Here is a 21,640-nt window from a genome sequence, read left to right on the forward strand (position 1 = left end):
AATACAAATATCTTGTCATTATTTACAAAGTCAGTATGAACCTGAAACTTATATTTGACCATTACACTATTAGGGAAGGACTGGCTGAGCTCAATGGTTTTTAGAGATACAATAAAAATTACAGTGAAATGCAGTAATTTAAATTTGATGATATTTTGAATTGGGATTAAAATTCCTAGGGAAATTAACTAAAAATGTCAGTACAGTAAGAGTAAAGATGCAATATCAGACCCTGTGTCTGCGTGGGTTTCCTCCGGGTGACTGTCTGTGAGGAGTGTGGTGTGTTCTCCCTGTGTCTGCGTGGGTTTCCTCCGGGTGACTGTCTGTGAGGAGTGTGGTGGGTTCTCCCTGTGTCTGCGTGGGTTTCCTCCGGGTGACTGTCTGTGAGGAGTGTGGTGTGTTCTCTCTGTGTCTGCGTGGGTTTCCTCCGGGTGACTGTCTGTGAGGAGTTTGGTGTGTTCTCCCTGTGTCTGCGTGGGTTTCCTCCGAGTGCTCCGGTTTCCTCCCACGCTCCAAAAACACGTTGGTAGGTGGATTGACAATTGTAGGTGTCTGTACGTGTAAGTGAATGTGTGTGTGTGTGTGTATGTGTCACACTGTGAAGGACTGGTGCCCCCTACAGTGTGTGATCCCACCTTGCGCTCAATGATTCCAGGTAGGCTCTGGACCCACCACCACCCTGAACTGGATAAGGGTTACAGATAATGAATGAATGAATGAATATGTATATATTCATACTTCACTCTGCTCCTTTACTCTGATTTTTCTACAGAGCAGCGCACCACGCAGCAGGGCCAGGTGTATTTCCTGCACACGCAGACAGGGGTCAGCACATGGCATGATCCCAGGGTGCCCAGGTAACTACCATCACAAATCCCCCTCTCACATACTCACACACTGCATACACACTTTTTCCGTTATTGTCTACTAAAGTGGTAAGACTGCTCAGTCAGCTTTTAAGGATGGTAATACTAGACACAGTAGTATGTTTAGCTAAAAACAGCATTGTACGATTAGAAATCAGGAATAGATTAATTAAAAATGCAGATTAGAATGTTTACATACACCAGTATTTGAAGTGTAATAAAAGTACAGAAGTATAGAGGGTTAGAGTTATTATTAGGTAACAGTGGTTAAACAATTTAGAGGGTAAAATAAAAATATAAAACTAAAATAATACGGTTGCAGAAGTATGCACATTGTCTTTTAATTGGGGGTGTGGTTGTGTTCACTCACGCTATAAACCAGTCTCATTTGATCTCACGTTAAATAGTAATCAAAACACACCTGCCCTCAGTTTATGTCTTTGTTTAATCCCATATTCACTTCCACTGTTTGAGTAGGGTTTTTATGATATTGAATTAGTGGCATCTTACAGCTAAAGCCATGGTCAGTCATTAAACATTAAACATTAAAGGAGCCGCTAACCTGCACCTTGTCCAGGAATGATGAGGAGTTTACACTTTAGCAATGCAGCAACTCAATGCATACCTTCACATGAGAATAAGAGTGGCAGAAGATGATCAAAGTTTTAGACAGGAGCAGCCAGAGCCCAGACCTGAATCCAGTTGAAAACCTTGGGGTGACCTGAAGAAGGTTGTGCACAGGAGAAACAGTCTGACTCACGATCTGACAGTTTTTGAGCGCTTTTGGAAGAGTAGGAAGAGTAGTCACATAGCCACATCAGTGTGAGCCATGCAGATCTTACCAGAAGCGCTGGACGTGGTCCTAAAATGTGCTTCAACACAATATTGATTTAAGCCTGTGCCTAAAATATTTGAGTTAGTTTTTCAGTTGAATTGTACAGATTTCATATTAAAGGTGGAAAACTCTGACATAATCTTGTTCTGATTACTTTTACATAACAATAACGTGGCGCTTTAACAGGGCGGTGTAGACTGTTTATATCCACTCTATGTACGTTGGACACTTTAAGTTACAGCAACTGTTTTTGTAAAGCTCTGGAAATTTGCCTCTTTTACTCAACATGGCGAGGCGCTTAGTCAACTGTTTCTTGTTTGTGTTGTAGACCGAAAAGCACAGCTAAATTTAGGCGATCCAAGTACTATTTTTGTAATATTTTGGGCCTGATTTTGAAACTCAATTTCTCATGGGCTTGAATTTGTCCCTGGAGGACAGTAGGCCCAATGTCATGAGCTTGCTTTTCCACTGTGCCCTCCACGGTGCACTTTATAAGTCATTACCTTCTGCTGTAAGAATCCTCCTCCTGGCCTCTCAGGACGAAAACAGCAGAATTATACAGAACAGGCATTAGATCTTGCGTAATTTCTCCAAACTGAGGATTTGCTCAAAAAGATATTGTTATACTTTCCATATTGTGCTTGTTTCCTTTGCTCGTTAACTCTTTTTATTTGCATGCTTTCTTTGCCTCATTTGTTTCTCACTTTTTCTGTTTCAGGGATCTGAGTAATGTGAACTGTGAAGAGTTAGGGCCACTGCCTCCAGGCTGGGAGATAAGGAACACAGCTACAGGTCGAGTATACTTTGTGGACCATAACAACAGAACCACACAGTTCACTGACCCACGGCTCTCCGCGAACCTGCACCTTGTCCTCAAGTAAGTGCTGCTCCAGACCTGTTTATGCCTAAGCTTCCCAAAAAGGCTTGGTGTTAGTTGAAGGAACGCAAATGTATCACTAAGAAATTCTCCATGTTTTGTCTTAATGTGGCAGAGAGCTGTGTGCACAAAAAATATCATCTTGGCACATTTTAATAGAGACATCTGTAGATACAGACGTGTCTGATGTGTATGTCCACTGCTTCATGGAACATGCATATATAATCCAGTGTCAGGATAGGCCTTTAACTTGATGATAAATGCATGAGCAGTTTAAGTGCAGATCTGTGTTCACCCTTGTGACATTGATGTATGTTGTGAACAAAAAAATTAGCCAATTTCTGCAGTGAGTTGAGCAATAGGTGTTGAGGTTTGCATATTCATTTGTCATTGTACACTTTCCCCATCAGTCCCAGTCCAAACGGGTCCCGCAGTGCTGGTGAGGCTCCAAACAGGTAAGACACTCATCCCCAGTAAATGAATTGATGGATTGATTGGCTTGGGATTGGTATAGGCTGTTGGATTGCTGGTCACCAGGGCAAAAAAAGGGTAAAAAGTGGGGTAAAATAATGGAAAAATAATCTTTAATGCTATGATGCACAGAAATGAACTGTTGGTTGAGTTTCCCTCTTAGTTTCACTGAAAGCCCCTCTGTCTGGTGTGTGTCTGTGTGTGTTTTTCTGCCTTTGCACACTGCGGGTCAGAGGAATGCACTGATGAAGAGATCGGGTTTCTCTTTTCCTGTTCTGACAGATCAAAGAACATGTTCTACACTGTTTTTCCTTTCCATACATTTTTCCCCTCCTAGTCCAGAGAAAACCTTATAAAAACCCGAGACCCACTTTACAGCTAAGCCATGTAGGAACCACGAGTTCAGGTAAATGCTCGTGTGAGAGACTTTTTCACTCCACAGTGCTTTATTTCGAAATGTAAAAAAATATCCCACACGAGTACAGTGCTAGATTAGATGATATTAAAATGCAATATTATATACACGACTTAACACTAATAAAATGAAAAAGGAATGGTCCTACATGGCTCTTTGCTTATAGCAGGGTGTGTGGCACCAAATGTATATTGGTGATTTAAAATGATGGCATTGTTTCAAAATCATAGTAAAATTGTGGTACCATATCTATTCATTCAGTGCAAAAGAGATGGAAATGTGTTTAACATGGATTATAAGAGGTGTGGGTTCGATTCCCACTCCGGGTGACTGTCTGTGAGGAGTGTCACACAGTCCAAAAACACACGTTGGTAGGTGGATTGGCGACTCAAAAGTGTCCATAGGTGTGAGTGAATGTGTGTGTGTGTGTGTGTGTGTCTGAGTTGCCCTGTGAAGGACTGGCGCCCCCTCCAGGGTGTATTCCCGCCTTCCGCCCAATGATTCCAGGTAGGCTCTGGACCCACTGCGACCCTGAATTGGATAAGGGTTACAGATAATGAATGAATGAATGAATGAATGGATTATAAGCACCTAATCCCAGTATCTAATTAAGTTCGAATTGCTTAACCGATGCTGTAGCATAGCTGTCTTACTACAGAGTTCGATTATAAACCATCCTTAACAGTAGAATAACCACACTGACAAATCCTAACCAGTTAGAGTGAACGGAACTGCACGACAACATGAAAGAAAATACGGCTGCCTCAGTCTCCATTTTGTGATCTGAAATGAAATGTTGCACCCTCCAAGAGAAGAGAAGGCAGTAGATGACATCCTACGGGGGTCACGTTTCCACTGAATCAATTCTCCCAACCATCGCGGCCATTTTAAAAGAGGTTCCAAGCAAAGAACCTGCTCTGGTAAAGACATCAGAAGGACCTGACTCAGTGGACACATGTCAACACATCTGTCTTCTATCAGTGCAGAGGAGCACCTCACTCTCCACCTCCTCTGTGAGCCAGCATAGAGCCTACTCCATCTTTGTTCACTTGTACAGCTGGATACAGTTGTGTGTGCGAAAAAATCTGCCATTTTGAGAAGTTAAGTGTGTTTTTAGGGGCTGCTGCAGTAAATTAGATATGAGCTGCTTCATGACAAAGAACGGGATAATAATCAGAAAAATAGAACTATTTTTATTCCGAAAGGCTCAACGAATTTTAACCATTTATGATCAGGTTCTGTTTCTCAAACTGACACGTGTGTGTGTACGTTTCCACACCAATCAATTTATTTTCTTCTAAATTAAATTTAAATAAGTATTTATTAAAAGAACCCTATAGCTGTTTGTTTTGTTAAATATGTGAAAGGACCATTTTATAAGTTACATAAGGAAATCACATGAACACAAGGGTGAACATCAAAATGAGAAAAAGCTAAATCCTGAATCAGCTATTGTTATGTGGCTGTGTGTTGTAGCTACTCTGTAGTTCTCCCTGTGTCTGCATGGGTTTCCTCCGGGTGACTGTCTGTGAGGAGTGTGGTGTGTTCTCTCTGTGTCTGCGTGGGTTTCCTCCAGGTGACTGTCTGTGAGGAGTGTGGTGTGTTCTCCCTGTGTCTGCGTGGGTTTCCTCCGGGTGACTATCTGTGAGGAGTGTGGTGTGTTCTCCCTGTGTCTGTGTGGGTTTCCTCCGGGTGACTGTCTGTGAGGAGTGTGGTGTGTTCTCTCTGTCTGTGTGGGTTTCGTCCGGGTGACTGTCTGTGAGGAGTATGGTGTGTTCTCTCTGTGTCTGTGTGGGTTTCCTCCGGGTGACTGTCTGTGAGGAGTGTGGTGTGTTCTCTCTGTCTGTGTGGGTTTCCTCCGGGTGACTGTCTGTGAGGAGTGTGGTGTGTTCTCTCTGTGTCTGTGTGGGTTTCCTCCGGGTGACTGTCTGTGAGGAGTGTGGTGTGTTCTCTCTGTGTCTGTGTGGGTTTCCTCCGGGTGACTGTCTGTGAGGAGTGTGGTGTGTTCTCTCTGTGTCTGTGTGGGTTTCCTCCGGGTGACTGTCTGTGAGGAGTAGCTTTCTCATTGTCATACTGCTAGGTTACATCTACATTTAGGGGAAAAAAAATGTTTCCTTCTAGGTTCAAAATGATAGCTATATGCAGATCATTTTTGATGATCAACGATGGATTATTGTTGGCCAGACTTCTGTTACAGTAACTCATCTATATTTCAATATCCAGACATGTTTAAAAACAGCATGCTCCACTTGATTGTGCCATCAGATAGTATTTCGCAGTTAGGAGAAGCTCAGAGGTGATGTTGTTCACAGATGCAGTTGATGATGAGGCCAAGGCTGCTGTGGCTGCATGAGCTCCAGTCTGTCTGCCCTTTCTTATACTCTGCATGCAGTCCCCTTGCTTCTGCTTTTCTTCCTACTTTTATCCCTATCTCACCCATCCTTCTGCATATCCTGTTTTCTCTTCAGTCTCATTTGTTGTCTCTCTCAGCTCATCCCTTCCACCATTGCATCTTTACCATTCCATGCTTTACTTATATTTTTCCTTTTCTTCGTTTGTTTGTCTATTTTTCTCATCTTTTTTCCCTCCTCCTGCTCTCTCTATTTCCCCTCCCTTTGCCTTCCAATCTTCCCTTACTCTTGTACCATTCCATGTGGCATGTCATGTGTATCGTGTGTGTGTTCAGGATATGGAAGCTCCTCTTTCTGCTCAGCTGGGCGAGGCTCTGCAGACACCACAGCAGCCACTCAGGAATGCAGGCAGCCAGAGAGAAAAAGACCACACTGCATACCACCACACGTGCACTCGCACACACTCACCCCTATCCCACTGAGGCAAGAAGAGTGTACTCCTGGATAATAGCAAATAAATATTCTTAATCAAAATAATATTAGCCTTAAAGCAAATTAAATTATTATTATTATATTAAATTTACACTTATATAGAGCATTTCTAGAAACCCAATTTACAATTAACACTCAACATTCAAGAAGCGGAAGTCAAACCTGGAGGACTGCTTGTGGCACTAGGGTTTCACCCAGGACAGAGCACCAATCCATATCTGGGCTCTCATACATTCACTCACACATACAGACATTCATTCACACACCAGGGCGGTTATTAAAGAAGCTAATTTACCTAACCTCCATGTTTTTTTGTACTGTGGGAGAAAACTGGAGGAAACCCACGCAGACAAGGGGAGAACATGGAAACTTCACCCAGTTGGGATTTGAACCCAAGGTCCCAGGGCTGAGAAGGTGAACGTGCTCACCACTAAGCCACCGTGCCGCCCGCAAACCATTCCTGTACCAAGATAAAGCGTCGCAATATCAAAGAAAACCCTTAGCTTTCTCTTGTAGTAGAAAACTCTTTATTAACCTATAATATTTTGCCACCATAAAATATTCCTGTAGCAAGGTATGGGTAATATGCTACTATTGTTATATTGCAACTAGAGCTGTCACAACAACTGATAATTTGGTACCAAAATTTTGTAAACGATATAGTTCTAGTTTCCTGTGGTACCAGAGGTTTCACAGATCTCCCAGACCAAACGAGGTCACCATAATGAGCCTACACGCTAATAATGAGCCTACACGCTAATAATGAGCCTACACGCTAAAAAGATGAGAAAGATAAAACAACAACACCAACATAAACGAAGGTGTTGGCAAAAGAAACAACAGGTCCGTTGCAACTGGTTGAAAAATGAGGACCAAACTAACCGCTGCATCACAAAACCTGAAGAGCCCAGGAGTGACTCACACACAAACAAAACATACCAGCGCTTACCTTAGGTTGTCTCCTTCAATACCAGACCAAATTTGAGTCTTTCTGTCAAAACATTCATTAGTAATCCTCGGGTTTGTGTAAAAATTTACTGGCGAAAGGTTTACAAACAGTACCATAAATTAAAAAAACCAATTAAAATATGATTCCTGTGTAGCTTAGGCTCGCAGCTTTCCAACGGTCAAGTCTGTAGACCAATCAGAGTCCAAGTTATGGCAAAGCGAAACCAAGGAGGAAGAGATACAGACCCATACTTCGGTTTCAGTGCCACACGCAGTGCGAGAGACAACCCAAACGGTTTTATTTGGCAACCACAAGCTCAACAAACAATAATAAAGACACTAAATATGTCTTCAAAGTTTAGATTTGTTTCACTAGCTGCCTTTCTCCCACTGAGACTATTTAAATACAGGAGGGGTGTATGGAAGGTTGCCTTGTTCTACAGCCAATCAGGGTGAAGCTCCCACCTTCCAACACGTCTGGCGTTGAAAGCCCCTTTTTTGTAGAACTCTAAACTTGGGTGTTATGTTAAACGTTCAGCAAAGTGTAAATAAAAAAAACAAAACAGAAATATGATCAATCTCACCACAAAAATGAGAACGGTGGTCCAGTACTAATGACCGTGGGTGACTGACAGCACTCTATCACTGGAGAACAGAATACTGTTTACGTTACAATTGCATAAACACAGCCTCGAGACAGCAGTCGTTGGGTTTTTACTCTGAACTGCAGTTGTCATTTTACACAAGATGACATTACAAAATTAAATGGCACTTTCGGGTAGAATTAGCATTATACAGCCGTTCATGTACGAACCGACAGACGTCTTTTGTCTTTTATGTGTCTGGTGTGGTGTGATTATTTATATTCTTATATCTATGTTAACATAATTGTACAAACGGGATACCTTCTAGAGTGTCCCCAAATTCTGTAGTATAATTTTTGTTCTTTGAAATAGAGTTTGCTAGTAGCTATATTTTCTAAAATGTTTTTGTGAGTAACGTCGGTTTTGCAATGTATTTAAAATTCTTTCTTTCATTATTCATTATGAAAGTGTGTAGAGCTTAGAAAATTGTGAAGCTAAGAAATAAGCTACGTTTCTCCCCACCGAACCAGTGACCCCAGTGCACAGGTCACAGTCTGTTTAAAGATTTCCTCGATGTAAAAGCAATTTGTTTCGTTATCTTTGAAAAATGGGGTATTTATTTGGGGGTAATGGTACGTCATGTCTCAGAGACTCACACAATGCCCTGCTGCTCTGACATCACATATTTGTGAGAGATGGGGGAAACAGCATGAGAATGGGCAGAGGCTAAAGGGGAAATAGAATCTAATAGTGCATGTGTGCAGGAGCCTGTTTTGCTAACAGAATTCATTAATGAACATTATATTAAAAAATTATTGCTGAAGGCCTAAACGTATTGAGCACAATGTGAGTAAAAAAAGAGGAAATGTCTTCCAAGGTAAAGTTGGAGTAAGTGATTTGTCCTAAAAAAAAGAGTTATATGACATACCCTTTACATGCTGATAGAAATCAGTAAATACAAGGGTCTGACAACTAAAACAATTCACCTTCTACACAGGCTGCTTTGAAGATATTAAAACCTCCATCCAGTCATTTCATTCGGACTGAAAAAACGTTAGCATGGCTTACTACATACAGTCTACTATGTCAGCCTCAAAGCAGCTCTGATGACTTTACCCCATGCCTGTGAGCATGCTTGTAGACTCACGCCTGGACAGGCACTCAGAGAAGGTAGAAAAACAAAAGGATGGAGGAAGCCAGAGGGCACACCACAGTGAATATCAGTGTAGCTGTTGTATTCTTACATGTGAATGAGACATGATGTAGGTGGACTGTGTCTGTGCTTCTCTCTCTGTGACCCATCAAAGCTGTTTTCATGTTCCTGATTTAGAGGATTAGCTTTGGAATGAGGTCTGAAAATAGGTGGGGCTTCTCTTTAAAAACTGGCTTACACACTGGTTCCTACAAAATCACCTACTCCAGCTTTAACAGATATTTTGAGATCTTGATACCTGAATAAATGCATATCTTGGAACTATATTCATTACAAACAATAATGTGCCTCTCCCTGTGTCTGTGTGCAGTCGTGCTGGCCAGCTGAAAGACCAGGCCCAGTCTGTGCTATCTCCTGGTAACCTGCCTGAAGATCCAGAGTGTCTCACTGTGCCTAAGTACAAGAGAGACCTGGTGCAGAAGCTGAAGATCCTTCGGCAGGAGCTCTCACAGCAGCAACCACAGGCTGGACACTGCCGCATCGAAGTGTCTCGTGAAGAGATCTTTGAGGTAACACGACCAGAGCAACCTCTGTTAATACAGGGTGGGCCATTTATGTGGATACACCTTAATAAAATGGGAATGTTGGTGATATTAACTTCCTGTTTGTGGCACATTAGTATGTGGGAGGGGGGAAACTTTTCAAGATGGGCGGTGACCATGGTGGCCATTTTGAAGTCGGCCATTTTGGATCCAACTTTTGTTTTTTCAATGGGAAGAGGGTCATGTGACACATCAAACTTATTGGGAATTTCACAAGAAAAACAATGATGTGCTTGGTTTTAACTTAACTTTATTCTTTCATGAGTTATTTACAATATCACCAACCATTCCTACTTTATTAAGGTGTATCCATATAAATAAGTATCAAAATATTTTCTCCCAGAATATCTGACCATTATCAATAAAATTTATTGAAATATTCCCAAATTAAAATATTTAGAACATATTTAATAAATGCATCCCCAGACAAATGTGATGGAAGCAGTTGTTTACACAATATTTGCATAAAACCATAAAATCCGTGCAGTGAGCCTTTTATGAGAGTTCAGTGATAGAAAACAGAATGAAGAAGTGGACGTTTCACTGGATGATGATGAGGGCAGCGAGTGGATGCTGGTTTGTCTCTCCCTTGACAGAGACTGACTGTGAGCCATGTGTTCTTTCAGGAGTGTGACATCTGTCATACTGCCACACACTGTCTGCTTTTTCCCCCCTTTAGCCCTTCGCACAGAGCTTAGAGGAAGCTGGTTCTGTGACTCTGCTAAGCTGATTTGCTTTGCTTTCTCTCATGCAAAGCTCTTTCTTCAGTATCACTCTATCTGCCTCTCTTATCCCCCTATGTCTAACAACAAAACACTTGAACAGAACAGTAAAGAGAAGTCTAATGGCAGTTATAATCATGTAAACATGGCTGGGAGCTCTGTTTGCTATGTCCCCATTCATCCACTAATGAGAATGTCCTCGTGTACAACATCACTGTAAGCCAACGTAGGAGTGTACGTGTGTATCACTTATAGTTGTTGGTACAAACTTGCCCCAGTTGTAGACATGACACTCTTTTCAGTACAGGTTTTAACATGCCCTTATCTTCCTCAGGGGAATCCCCAACACCGCCTTAGCACTGTTACATTACTGTGCTCAGGTTAAGTTCATTAGACGAGGTGCAAATGATTATATGATATATATATAAAATCAAAAGTTCTTCCTCCAGATATTGCCAGACTAGCAGAACTACTGTAGAAAGATTTGGAGCCATGTGTATTTCAGTGCACCCCCCCTCTCTCTCTTCCTGCGCAGCTTGAAGTGATTTTTGCCTGAGTGTGTTCGTCTGGGTTTGGCGGCTTAAGGGAGTGTGATGCTGGACTCTTGGAGATGTTTCTGATGCTGCATTCCTCCATTCCTCTGTGTTCTCTCCAGAGCTCCAGAGGCATGCAGGCCTGCAGCAGACAGATTATATGGGCCCAGAGAGCAAAGACAAGACTGTGTGCATTGTTTTTTGCACTTACTAGTTTGCACCTGTCTGCAGATACTTGCAGATTAGAATCTACATGCCCCTCAGAGGTGTGGGATCACTTAGCATTAAGGATTTAGATATTAATATCCTATAAAAATCGATATTTGTAGTCCTCAGAAATTATCAGCCCCACGGTTTTACAATCTCTAAAACACACGATCTCATAAAGTCATCTGTCTGTCTGTCTGTCTGTTGCGCTCTCAATCTCTCTCTCTCTCTCTCTCTCTCTGTCTCTCTGTCCTTCAGGGATTTATACATGCTGGTATTGTCTGTGTTCAGGGCTTCAGCACTTTGTTGTTTCCCTAAAATAATAATAAGTGCTTGTTTACAACTCTGACCTCTCACACCTCAGGAGTCATACCGGCAGGTGATGAAGATGAGGCCAAAGGACTTGTGGAAGAGACTGATGGTGAAGTTCAGAGGCGAAGAAGGCCTAGACTATGGAGGGGTAGCCAGGTATGACCTTGACCTAGAACACATTTATGAAAGTGATTACTTATTGCATCTATGGTGTTAAAGTATTAAACAGAAAAAAACATTAAAAATCACATTTTTTTGCATCCTTTCACTTCCTCGCTCCTTTCTTTGCTCACAAGCTGCATTCTGATACTTTCTTTGTCGTGTAGGCAGGTTTTTCAGGGCTTAACCTTCCTTGACTGCAGAGTAAGAGCCAGCATGTCCTTTTTTGTTTAGCTGTCACTCCAAACATCAGCTGCCAGTGTGGCTCAAGCCCTGTAAAGCCTGCCTGTTACACAATGCTAGGACAGGGCAATCGAGCACAAAGGAGACTGTGTTTCACCTTTTAAGTCATCAGTTTCAAGTTGGCACAAAGTTTTGTGTAGCATCTTATACCTAAGAAGGAAACACTTGGATTGTTAAAAAAAATGCTGCAGTAAAATAGTGCATGAATATTATCATATCATAAAATATAAAGGACATCTCACCATGATCTCAGACCAAAACTTTTATTTTACGAAGACTGCTTGGACATTGTGTTCTCTTGGACCTCTTCATTGATGCATTCAGTCTGGAAAATACTCCCTCTAGTGGTGACAGGTTTTTATTACATTATTCCAATGTGAACTGAACGTCAGACTGTCTCCAGAATGAAAGTAAATGCCTTTATGATTTTGCTAGATCTAATTTCTATTTGTGTGTCTATGAAGAGAGTGGTTATACCTGCTGTCCCATGAGATGTTGAATCCATACTACGGACTGTTCCAGTACTCACGGGACGATATCTACACTCTACAGATCAACCCAGACTCTGCCGTCAACCCGGTACAAAACTCACCTGAGCAAAAAGCCAGTCATCAGTTCTTCTTGTCGGCACATTTTCATGTCATGAATTACAGAATTAGTTAATTCACAAACGTCTGACTGTGATTCAAAACAGTTCAGAGGCTAGACCAATTTTTTTTAAGTATTCATCATTAGAAATAAATTATTCAGTAACACAATAAAGCCTTTTAACCACATCATATTGAACATTATCTGTAATGCTGGTGCAATGTGATCTTTGGATACTGATTGTAGGACTGATTGTTTTTATTTTAGGAACATTTGTCCTATTTCCACTTTGTGGGCCGCATAATGGGCATGGCTGTGTTCCATGGCCACTACATTGACGGTGGCTTCACTTTGCCCTTCTACAAGCAGCTGCTGGGTAAACCCATCACCCTGGATGACATGGAGTCTGTGGACCCTGACCTGCACAACAGTCTGGTCTGGATCCTGTGAGTGTTACTTGAATTCTGCTCAAATCAGACCTCAAGCTTCATCTCGTGTTACAGTGAAAAAGTTTGTTATATGGCCTCCTTATTGTTGACATGAAGCACACTGCCTCTGAGTTCCAAGTCTGATATTCCTTCTGACATTTCAAAGCATTTTGTTTATTTGGGAATTGTACGTTGATACAAGTTTGTGTGGTTTTGGCATGTGTTCCAGATTCTATATTAAAAGCATATTTGCATACACAGTCCTCCTGTAAGACCAAACAGTCCAAAGAGCTTAGATGATTGTTTGGAAATTATTATTATTATTATTTTTTTCCCCTCAAAATGAAACTTGAAATTGCATGCTGCTAACTGGCTGGTTGTCAGTAAGGTACATGCAGCATTACACATAAATGTGCACGTGTGAGGACTGGGGGCTGATATAACACAAACTTTATTTGAACAACAAGAGATAACAAAACAGATAGAGACAGAGACAATACACAGGGAGCTAAACTGAGAACTAGACAAAGAAGCTAAACGCACTAGACTTGAACACAGAGCTAAACAGATTAAACTTGGACACAGAAAGCTAAATAGACGAAACATGAACACAAAGCTAAACAGAGGAAACCTAGAACACAGATCTAAACAGACTAAACATAAACTCAGAGTTAAACAGACTAAACTGCTAATGACAGACAAAGAGAAGAGAAGAGAAGGAATTCATGGCTCAGACGAGACAAACAAAAGTGGAACAAGGCTAGAGCAAACCAAATGGAATCAAACAGGAAGTAACACAAAGGAGCCTAAATAGACGACACTGACAAGGGACACCTGGAATAGAAAACGAGGGGGAGGAGCTAGGGCAGGACTAGGTTTGAGACAGAAACAACAAACAGGACAGGGCCAAGGTGCGACAGCACAGTATTCACTGCATATTTTGTTTGTAATCTCAGTGTACGGTTTTTATTTATTGGCTGTATTAAACATATGGGGGGAAAAAAGTTAAACGTCATAACCTTTGCACACGTCCAATTTTGTATTTCATTATTAGCTTTAGCAAATAAACAGTAAAATGTTCAGAAGGACATTTTGTTGAGGATGTGTGCTTATTTTCATATAAAAATCAACAAAATCTGATTTCATCTTATGTTTTCTCATAAATATTTTTATGGAACATGTAAATAATATAATCTTAACAATTTCTTTTTTTTCTCCCCTCCCACAATCTGTATTTTTAGTGACAATGACATCACAGGTGTCCTGGACCACACATTCTGTGTAGAGCATAATGCATATGGGGAGATCATTCAGCATGAGCTCAAACCCAATGGCAAGAGCATCCCTGTCACCCAGGATACCAAGAAGGAATATGTAAGGTATGTTTACATGGCTCTAAATGAGCACTTACCAGTGGCGGATGCTGGTCTTTCAAGGAGGGGAAGCTCAATTTCGGCCTACATCATAAAATGTGTCGGTTTATTTATACGTAAATTCTACCCTCCGTTCCTTTTTAAGAAAATGATCTGTGACCCTGTCGTACCAACAAGGCGTCTTTTCCAGGGACTTGACTAGTGTCCTCTCAATGGCCAGCAGAGCTAGGCTGCTTAAACGGCCTTGGCCCATGTGAAGTGTGTCCGCCTGTGAGTGCTTTGTGACGGTGGAGGGGCTCAGCAGCACCCGCTGGACAGAAACTGCGATAGAAGTCAGAAAGAGTGATAGACGTCAGTCTCCAAACACAAGCAGCTACAAAAAACCCACCAGAAATAGAAGCTCGATTTGTCGCTAGTCGTTTTTAACAAAGAAAATGATGCTAAGAGGATTAAGAAAGTCTCCGGTTCAACTCAGAACAGAATGAAAATGTAATGCTCCCACGGATCTTTACACCAAAGGGTCGCTGATTCGCTCATTTCGCTGTCAATCAAAAAGGGATTCAGCCTCAGACAGATCATCCAATCATCATGCAGAAGCTGAGCGTCCGGGCCAGCCGAGGCCAGCCCACTGCCCCATAGACCCCCAGAGACGCTGAGCATCCGATGAGCGGGACAAAGCCCAGCATTTATCCAATGACTCGTCTCGTTTCGCTGCACTTCGCTATTGAACTCTGTGGACGCTCAGCGTCCTCACTGTTTAAAGCACTGTGATTGGGAGGAAAGCCTCGTCTTTACCAGTGATAAGAAGCTGATTCTGAACAAAAGTTGAGCGCGTTGTAGTGCATATTTATTCAATGAAATGTACACACAACAGTATATATTTGATCACTTATTTTTAGACATTTTAGGGGAAGCTGAGCTTCACTTGCAGTCTTAGAGCAATCGCCTCTGGCACTTACACACTGCTCTGCCTGGTTTTCTTGTCTTCAATCGATGCAGAAAACATTCTTGCAACAGTGTGACACTAATGTCATTGTTGGTTTTCATGTAGGCTGTATGTGAACTGGCGGTTCCTGAGAGGCATCGAGGCTCAGTTCCTGGCTTTGCAGAAAGGTTTCAACGAGGTCATACCCCAGCATCTGCTCAAGGCCTTTGATGAAAAAGAACTTGAGGTATTAGAATTCTTATTGATATCTAATTTAAATCTGAAAACCTGGGAAATAAAATATTGTGAGATGCTGCCGTACTTACCCTTAATGCTACTACTACCACACTGTTACAAACACATTGCATAAACATTGGTTAGCAAAACTTGTTTTTAAAAATACTGTCATTTGTTTGTGATTTTTACTGGCCATTGTTCACTATTGTGCACTTATTAGACCTCTGTCAACCATAACACATTAAACTTCTGTATGTTTTCCACACACTGCCCCACCCCTTTCCTCTGCTAGCTAATCGTATGTGGCCTGGGAAAGATTGACATAAACGACTGGAAGTCCAACACACGACTGAAGCACTGCACACCTGACAGCAACATTGTGAAGTGGTTCTGGCGAGCTGTCGAGTCATTTGATGAAGAGCGGAGAGCCCGACTTCTACAGTTTGTCACCGGCTCCTCCAGAGTACCACTGCAAGGTTTCAAAGCCCTTCAAGGTATGTCACATCCCGCCAAATATAGTCGTGAATGTAGTCTGAAGAGCAGAGTGGGGAGCGGGTTAAACTGGAGATGGTTATTGATGTTTGGGAAAGCTTTATAAGGAAGTGGGACATTTTTACCTGCAATGATTTTCAGTTAGAATAATACATAAGTTAGTTTTTCCAATATAAAAATGAAAACAGTTTACTGTGCTATTATTTTACTATTGCATAAATAGTATACAGAGTGGGTCATTTATATGGACACACCTTAATAAAGTGGGAATGGTTGTTGATATTAACTTCCTGTTTGTGGCACATTAGTATATGGGAGGGAGGAAACTTTTCAAGATGGGTGGTGACCATGGCGGCCATTTTGAAGTCAGCCATTTTGGATCCGACTTTTGTTTTTTCAATGGGAATATCACCAACCATTCCCATTTTATTAAGGTGTATCCATATTAATGACCCACCCTGTACAGATACATAGTATACTAAATGATTCCAAACCACATATGTTGTATGCAATTTGGCAGATAAGTCACTGTTAATGTTAGCTGCCTTAATAACACCTGAAACTGCTAATATTGCAAGTCTTTTGATGTGATGATCATGTTTCTGTGGTCCAGGAGCCGCAGGCCCACGTCTCTTCACCATCCATCAGATTGATGCCAGCACAGACAACCTGCCCAAAGCCCACACATGGTGAGAAGGAACATTTCCAGATATCAGCCCTCAGTTTAGCATGTCTTCTTATTTAGATATCTCTAATGTTGTTCTGCAAAAATGCAAGTTAAACTGGTTTTAATGGTTTCATCTTTGTGTGTCCCCCGTAGCTTCAACCGTATTGACATTCCTCCATATGAGCATTATGACAAGCTCTATGACAAACTTCTGACGGCCATCGAGGAGACTTGTGGCTTCGCCGTGGAGTGATATGCCCGCGTTTAGAGGATGAGAAGTGTTGTGAGAGGGGGGGTGACCTGTCCGTCGAACCAGCAAGCGTATGGCTTATGGTCCGACAGCACCGCCCCTGTCATCGGAAGCAGCGTCACCAGGATGTTGAGAGGGATGGGATATCTTGAAGCACTCTATGCCTGCATCTGCGACATGGATATTTTTTATTTGTTTTTGCATCCCTACATATTTTTTAAAGAGAAGAATGGACTTCATTTTTCAGCTGCTAGTAACTCTGACTTTTTAAACCTTTTTGGAACATGTAAATGACAGCTCTCCTCTTTTGTTTTGTTTTTTAGCATTAGGAACAGAGATATAGACAGTATTTCATGTAGCGTCTTCATCATCTGATCGAGGAACAAGGCGGGACACGGGTGCAGTGCTAAAAGAGCACTGCTGCATAAGCTAACAGAGTAGCACTACTGCCCCTAAGGAAGACAAGACAAGTGGATGATACCAGTGGCCAGGAAGGACGACACCAAATAGTTTGCTTGCCTTGTGGAGCCCTTTTAGCCGGCCCTAGTCTTGTACATTTTGTTGCATGACGGAAAATCAGGGCTGTGTGATTAAAGCTCTCGTTAAAGGCCCTGGTTCCGATTCCCCACTCGGCCACTTTTAAACCCATAGACACCAGACACCATCATGACTCCCTGTGCTCCATTCCATAAGACTTGTCGTCAGCAGTCTGATGTATAAGCTTCTTTGAAATTGATTGATTTATGTAGTCTAGTGTTTTATTATCGTGTGGCATCGGCACCGAAATGAACAACCAAACTATACAGAGCTATAATTTATTACCCTCTTTTCCAGAAACCTTGGTTGTTGTATCAGAACATGGATGCCATGGATGACTAGACAGAAGGTTCCTTTCTTTCTCATTTCAGAAAAAGAAAAGGAAAGATTAGCTGAATGTTTCAAGGAACGTCCTTTTTATTGCCATTACGTTTTTTTTAAGTCATGGTTTGATTCCATCGTACGTGAACATCCTAACGCCTAACCAAATATATGTGTATGCGCATGCATGTATATTATGAAGTGATAGATGGGCTTACTTTTGTACCCTTCAGTTACGCAGACTTGGTTGTTTTTTTTCTGTTTGTTTGTTAATTTTTGTTAGAAGGGTTGGTTCTTTTATTGCTTAACACTATTGTTACCCACTATGACCGCTCGAAACATTTTTCTCTTGTGTCACAGGCTCACAGTTTCAGAATTGGACGTGAATGAAGCAGTGCAGTCTCATACCGAAACACCTTACAAATCACATTAGAACCTGGCTGTTCCCGTGCTGTTTTTATCCCTTCTACAAGGGGATAAAGAATTCTGTCCAGTTTTAAGGGGACTGTTTGGGCAGTTGGTTAATAATGTGTTTCCATCCACAAAGCAGTCAGTTAAATAAGGCAAAAATCTAAAATGATCAGTAATTGAATGCGCATCGTTTTCCTGCTTCATCCTAGGATTCACAAGCAACATTTTTGATTGGATTTTTTTGGTCGTATAGCAAAATGAGTCATATTTATTTTATTTTATAAGCTCATATTTGATGGTTGAATGTTTGAGATGACTTGTCTATAGCAATCCTCTAAGACCATGGACTGTTGTTAAAATTTGCATATGCTGAAAATGAATTACACTTCTCGTCGTATTACTTTTTTATTGACTGAGTGTGTGGGGAAAAATTAGCCTCTGGATACATTGAAAAAAACAAAAATTTATCCTGAGAAGGTGCTTTGTACAGTAATAGAATATTGTCCTTATACAGTTGGCGACATGGATCACAGAATCTGTCATATATCTTTAACTTAAATAGGAAGATGTAAAACCTTGGGGGGAAACACTTTTTGCACACATGCAGACTGTAATTGCTGTAAATAATAGGCAAAAAATCTATTTACCGAACTCTTTATGAACTGAACAGTTTTTTAATGCATTTCATTTATTCTCAAGTCCATTGCACACATGCAGACTCTTTGTGTACTTTTTTTTCCCCCTCTATTCTTTACTCGGCGTCATACTTCTGTTGTACAGCTGCCTCCAGGACGTTGGACTGGATGTTGTTTTGGCATGTTAAAATTTGAGAGGCGCCTATGGTTTATTTTAGCATGACTTACTAGCAGGACTTTATCTCATAGTTGACAGGTGCAATTTGTTTAATGTAACACACTATCATTTTTTGTAAGAGTATTTTATTTTTGTGTGTAATTAGTTCTGATTAAACTGGCCTTTGGCACCATCAGCTGCTTTTATCTCGTTCTGTAAATCTGTCTATCTGCCTGTCTATCTTTCGCTGTCTCACTCGCTCTCGTATATATCTCAATCTCTGAGTATACTCAGGTTTCATAGAGAGCTTAGGAAATATCCACCATCGGGCAAAGTGAATATGTGAATTTTGTTTCAGTTGCTGCTACAATTGGTGAGAAACAGCTTGATGTTTGAAAATAATAGGCTAATAATATGCTTAAGTGTTTATTACAGTTATTTCTGTTCATTTTATTACATATATTGGTAAAAAAAAATATGCAGCAAGTCCCTGCTATTTGTTGGGTTTGTTGATCACCATGAAATGGGTAAATTCATGAAGTTTAGTCATTATAATTTTCCATTAAAAGTATGTAAAAAATAAATATAAAAATAATTTTGACACTGAACATACTGCATTACACATTACCTTTCTCCTTCATGGATCAAGTGGAAGTGATGTAAATGTTTGAGCAAGAGAGGCCCGTGCATCAGTAAACATTAGAAATGGATGTTAAAGTGGCCCTTTGGGCAAAATGAAACAGGTACCTATTACTACATCTGTTGTAAACATAGAGTCTCGCCTCCTACTGTGGTACCTCATTAGTCCTGAGAGTATTTTTTCTGGTTTAAAGACAGGGAATGTTAGTTCAGGTGATGTATCTAGAAGGTGGGAGGAACTTTCATTCATTCATTGTCTGTAACCCTTATCCAGTTCAGGGTCGCGGTGGGTCCAGAGCCTACCTGGAATCATTGGGTACAAGGCGGGAATACACCCTGGAGGGGGCGCCAGTCCTTCACAGGGTGACACACTCACACCTATGGACACTTTTGAGTCACCAATCCACCTACCAACGTGTGTTTTTTTTTTGGACTGTGGGAGGAGCACCCAGAGGAAACCCACGCAGACACAGAGAGAACACACAACACTCCTCACAGACAGTCACCCAGAGGAAACCCACACAGACACAGGGAGAACACACCACACTCCTCACAGACAATCACCCGGAGGAAACCCACACAGACACAGGGAGAACACACCACACTCTTCACAGACAGTCACCCGGAGGAAACACACACAGACACGGGGAGAACACACCACACTCCTCACAGACAGTCACCCGGAGGAAACCCATGCAGACACAGGGAGAACACACCACACTCCTCACAGACAGTCACCCGGAGGAAACCCACGCAGACACAGAGAGAACACACCACACTCCTCACAGACAGTCACCCGGAGGAAACCCACACAGGCACAGAGAGAACACACACTCACACCTATGGACATTTTGAGTCACCAATCCACCTACCAATGTGTGTTTTTTTTTTTTTTGGACTGTGGAAGGAAACCCACGCAGACACAGAGAGAACACTCCTCACAGACAGTCACCTGGAGGAAACCCACACAGACACAGAGAGAACACTCCTCACAGACAGTCACCCGGAGGAAACCCACGCAGACACAGAGAGAACACACCACACTCCTCACAGACAGTCACCTGGAGGAAACCCACACAGGCACAGAGAGAACACACACTCACACCTATGGACATTTTGAGTCACCAATCCACCTACCAATGTGTGTTTTTTTTTTTTTTGGACTGTGGAAGGAAACCCACGCAGACACAGAGAGAACACTCCTCACAGACAGTCACCTGGAGGAAACCCACACAGACACAGAGAGAACACTCCTCACAGACAGTCACCTGGAGGAAACCCACACAGACACAGAGAGAACACTCCTCACAGACAGTCACCCAGAGGAAACCCACGCAGACACAGGGAGAACACACCACACTCCTCACAGACAGTCACCCGGAGGAAACCCACGCAGACACAGGGAGAACACACCACACTCCTCACAGACAGTCACCCGGAGGAAACCCACGCAGACACAGGGAGAACACACCACACTCCTCACAGACAGTCACCTGGAGGAAACCCACACAGACACAGGGAGAACACACCACACTCCTCACAGACAGTCACCCGGAGGAAACCCACGCAGACACAGGGAGAACACACCACACTCCTCACAGACAGTCACCCGGAGCGGGAATCGAACCCACAACCTCCAGGTCCCTGTGACTGACACTACCTGCTGCACCACCATGCCACCTAGCTACCTGGCTAACTAGATAGCTTAAAATGTTAGTATAACTACATGTACATTTATGAATATATCATTCATATGGTTGAATGAAATAATAATAAAAATAAAAAATAATTTAACTGTAAGATATTTGCCATTTTAACACATTGAACCACACTGAGCAGTTTGTGTTAAGGAGTATTTTATCTATTATTTTATAATAATGACTATAAAATTATACAATTTATGTAACTATATTGCCAATGTATAAATTTTAAAGATTGTTATGAAAGAGATCAGTCCTGATATTACGATAAAACCATAACTTGTAAATTAATAAATAATAATAATAATAATTAAAAAAAAAGCTATGGCCTTTAGGGCTTCCTTACTGTGGGATTGGGAATCCAACTCCACCTTTCCGAGGCCTGCAGGACAGACAAATCAAAGACCCCCGAGAACCACATACGCTTCTCTCAGTGGCTGGCAGCACGTGGAGGGAGTGACGTCATAACCCCAGGGTATAAAGGAGCGGGGCGCGGAACCGTTAGCGGCA

The 21,640-nt window shown here is 41.8% G+C and overlaps 1 protein-coding gene across 1 annotated transcript in view; it reads left to right on the forward strand.

The window, feature by feature from the left end:
- smurf2 (SMAD specific E3 ubiquitin protein ligase 2) overlaps nucleotides 1–19,160 on the forward strand; it is a 70,921-nt gene extending 51,761 nt beyond the window's left edge. The window contains exons 9-20 of the mRNA XM_066641611.1: nucleotides 773–857; nucleotides 2,420–2,578; nucleotides 2,989–3,033; nucleotides 9,363–9,561; nucleotides 11,421–11,524; nucleotides 12,235–12,349; nucleotides 12,626–12,804; nucleotides 14,028–14,165; nucleotides 15,211–15,331; nucleotides 15,614–15,815; nucleotides 16,427–16,502; nucleotides 16,634–19,160. Coding sequence (XP_066497708.1) covers nucleotides 773–857; nucleotides 2,420–2,578; nucleotides 2,989–3,033; nucleotides 9,363–9,561; nucleotides 11,421–11,524; nucleotides 12,235–12,349; nucleotides 12,626–12,804; nucleotides 14,028–14,165; nucleotides 15,211–15,331; nucleotides 15,614–15,815; nucleotides 16,427–16,502; nucleotides 16,634–16,733 — 1,523 coding nt within the window. The 3' untranslated portion in view covers nucleotides 16,734–19,160. The remainder of the gene's footprint in view (nucleotides 1–772; nucleotides 858–2,419; nucleotides 2,579–2,988; nucleotides 3,034–9,362; nucleotides 9,562–11,420; nucleotides 11,525–12,234; nucleotides 12,350–12,625; nucleotides 12,805–14,027; nucleotides 14,166–15,210; nucleotides 15,332–15,613; nucleotides 15,816–16,426; nucleotides 16,503–16,633) is intronic.
- Nucleotides 19,161–21,640: the final 2,480 nt, after the last annotated feature.

This window comes from Hoplias malabaricus, chromosome 13 (assembly GCF_029633855.1).
Source record: "Hoplias malabaricus isolate fHopMal1 chromosome 13, fHopMal1.hap1, whole genome shotgun sequence".
NCBI lineage: Eukaryota > Metazoa > Chordata > Actinopteri > Characiformes > Erythrinidae > Hoplias > Hoplias malabaricus.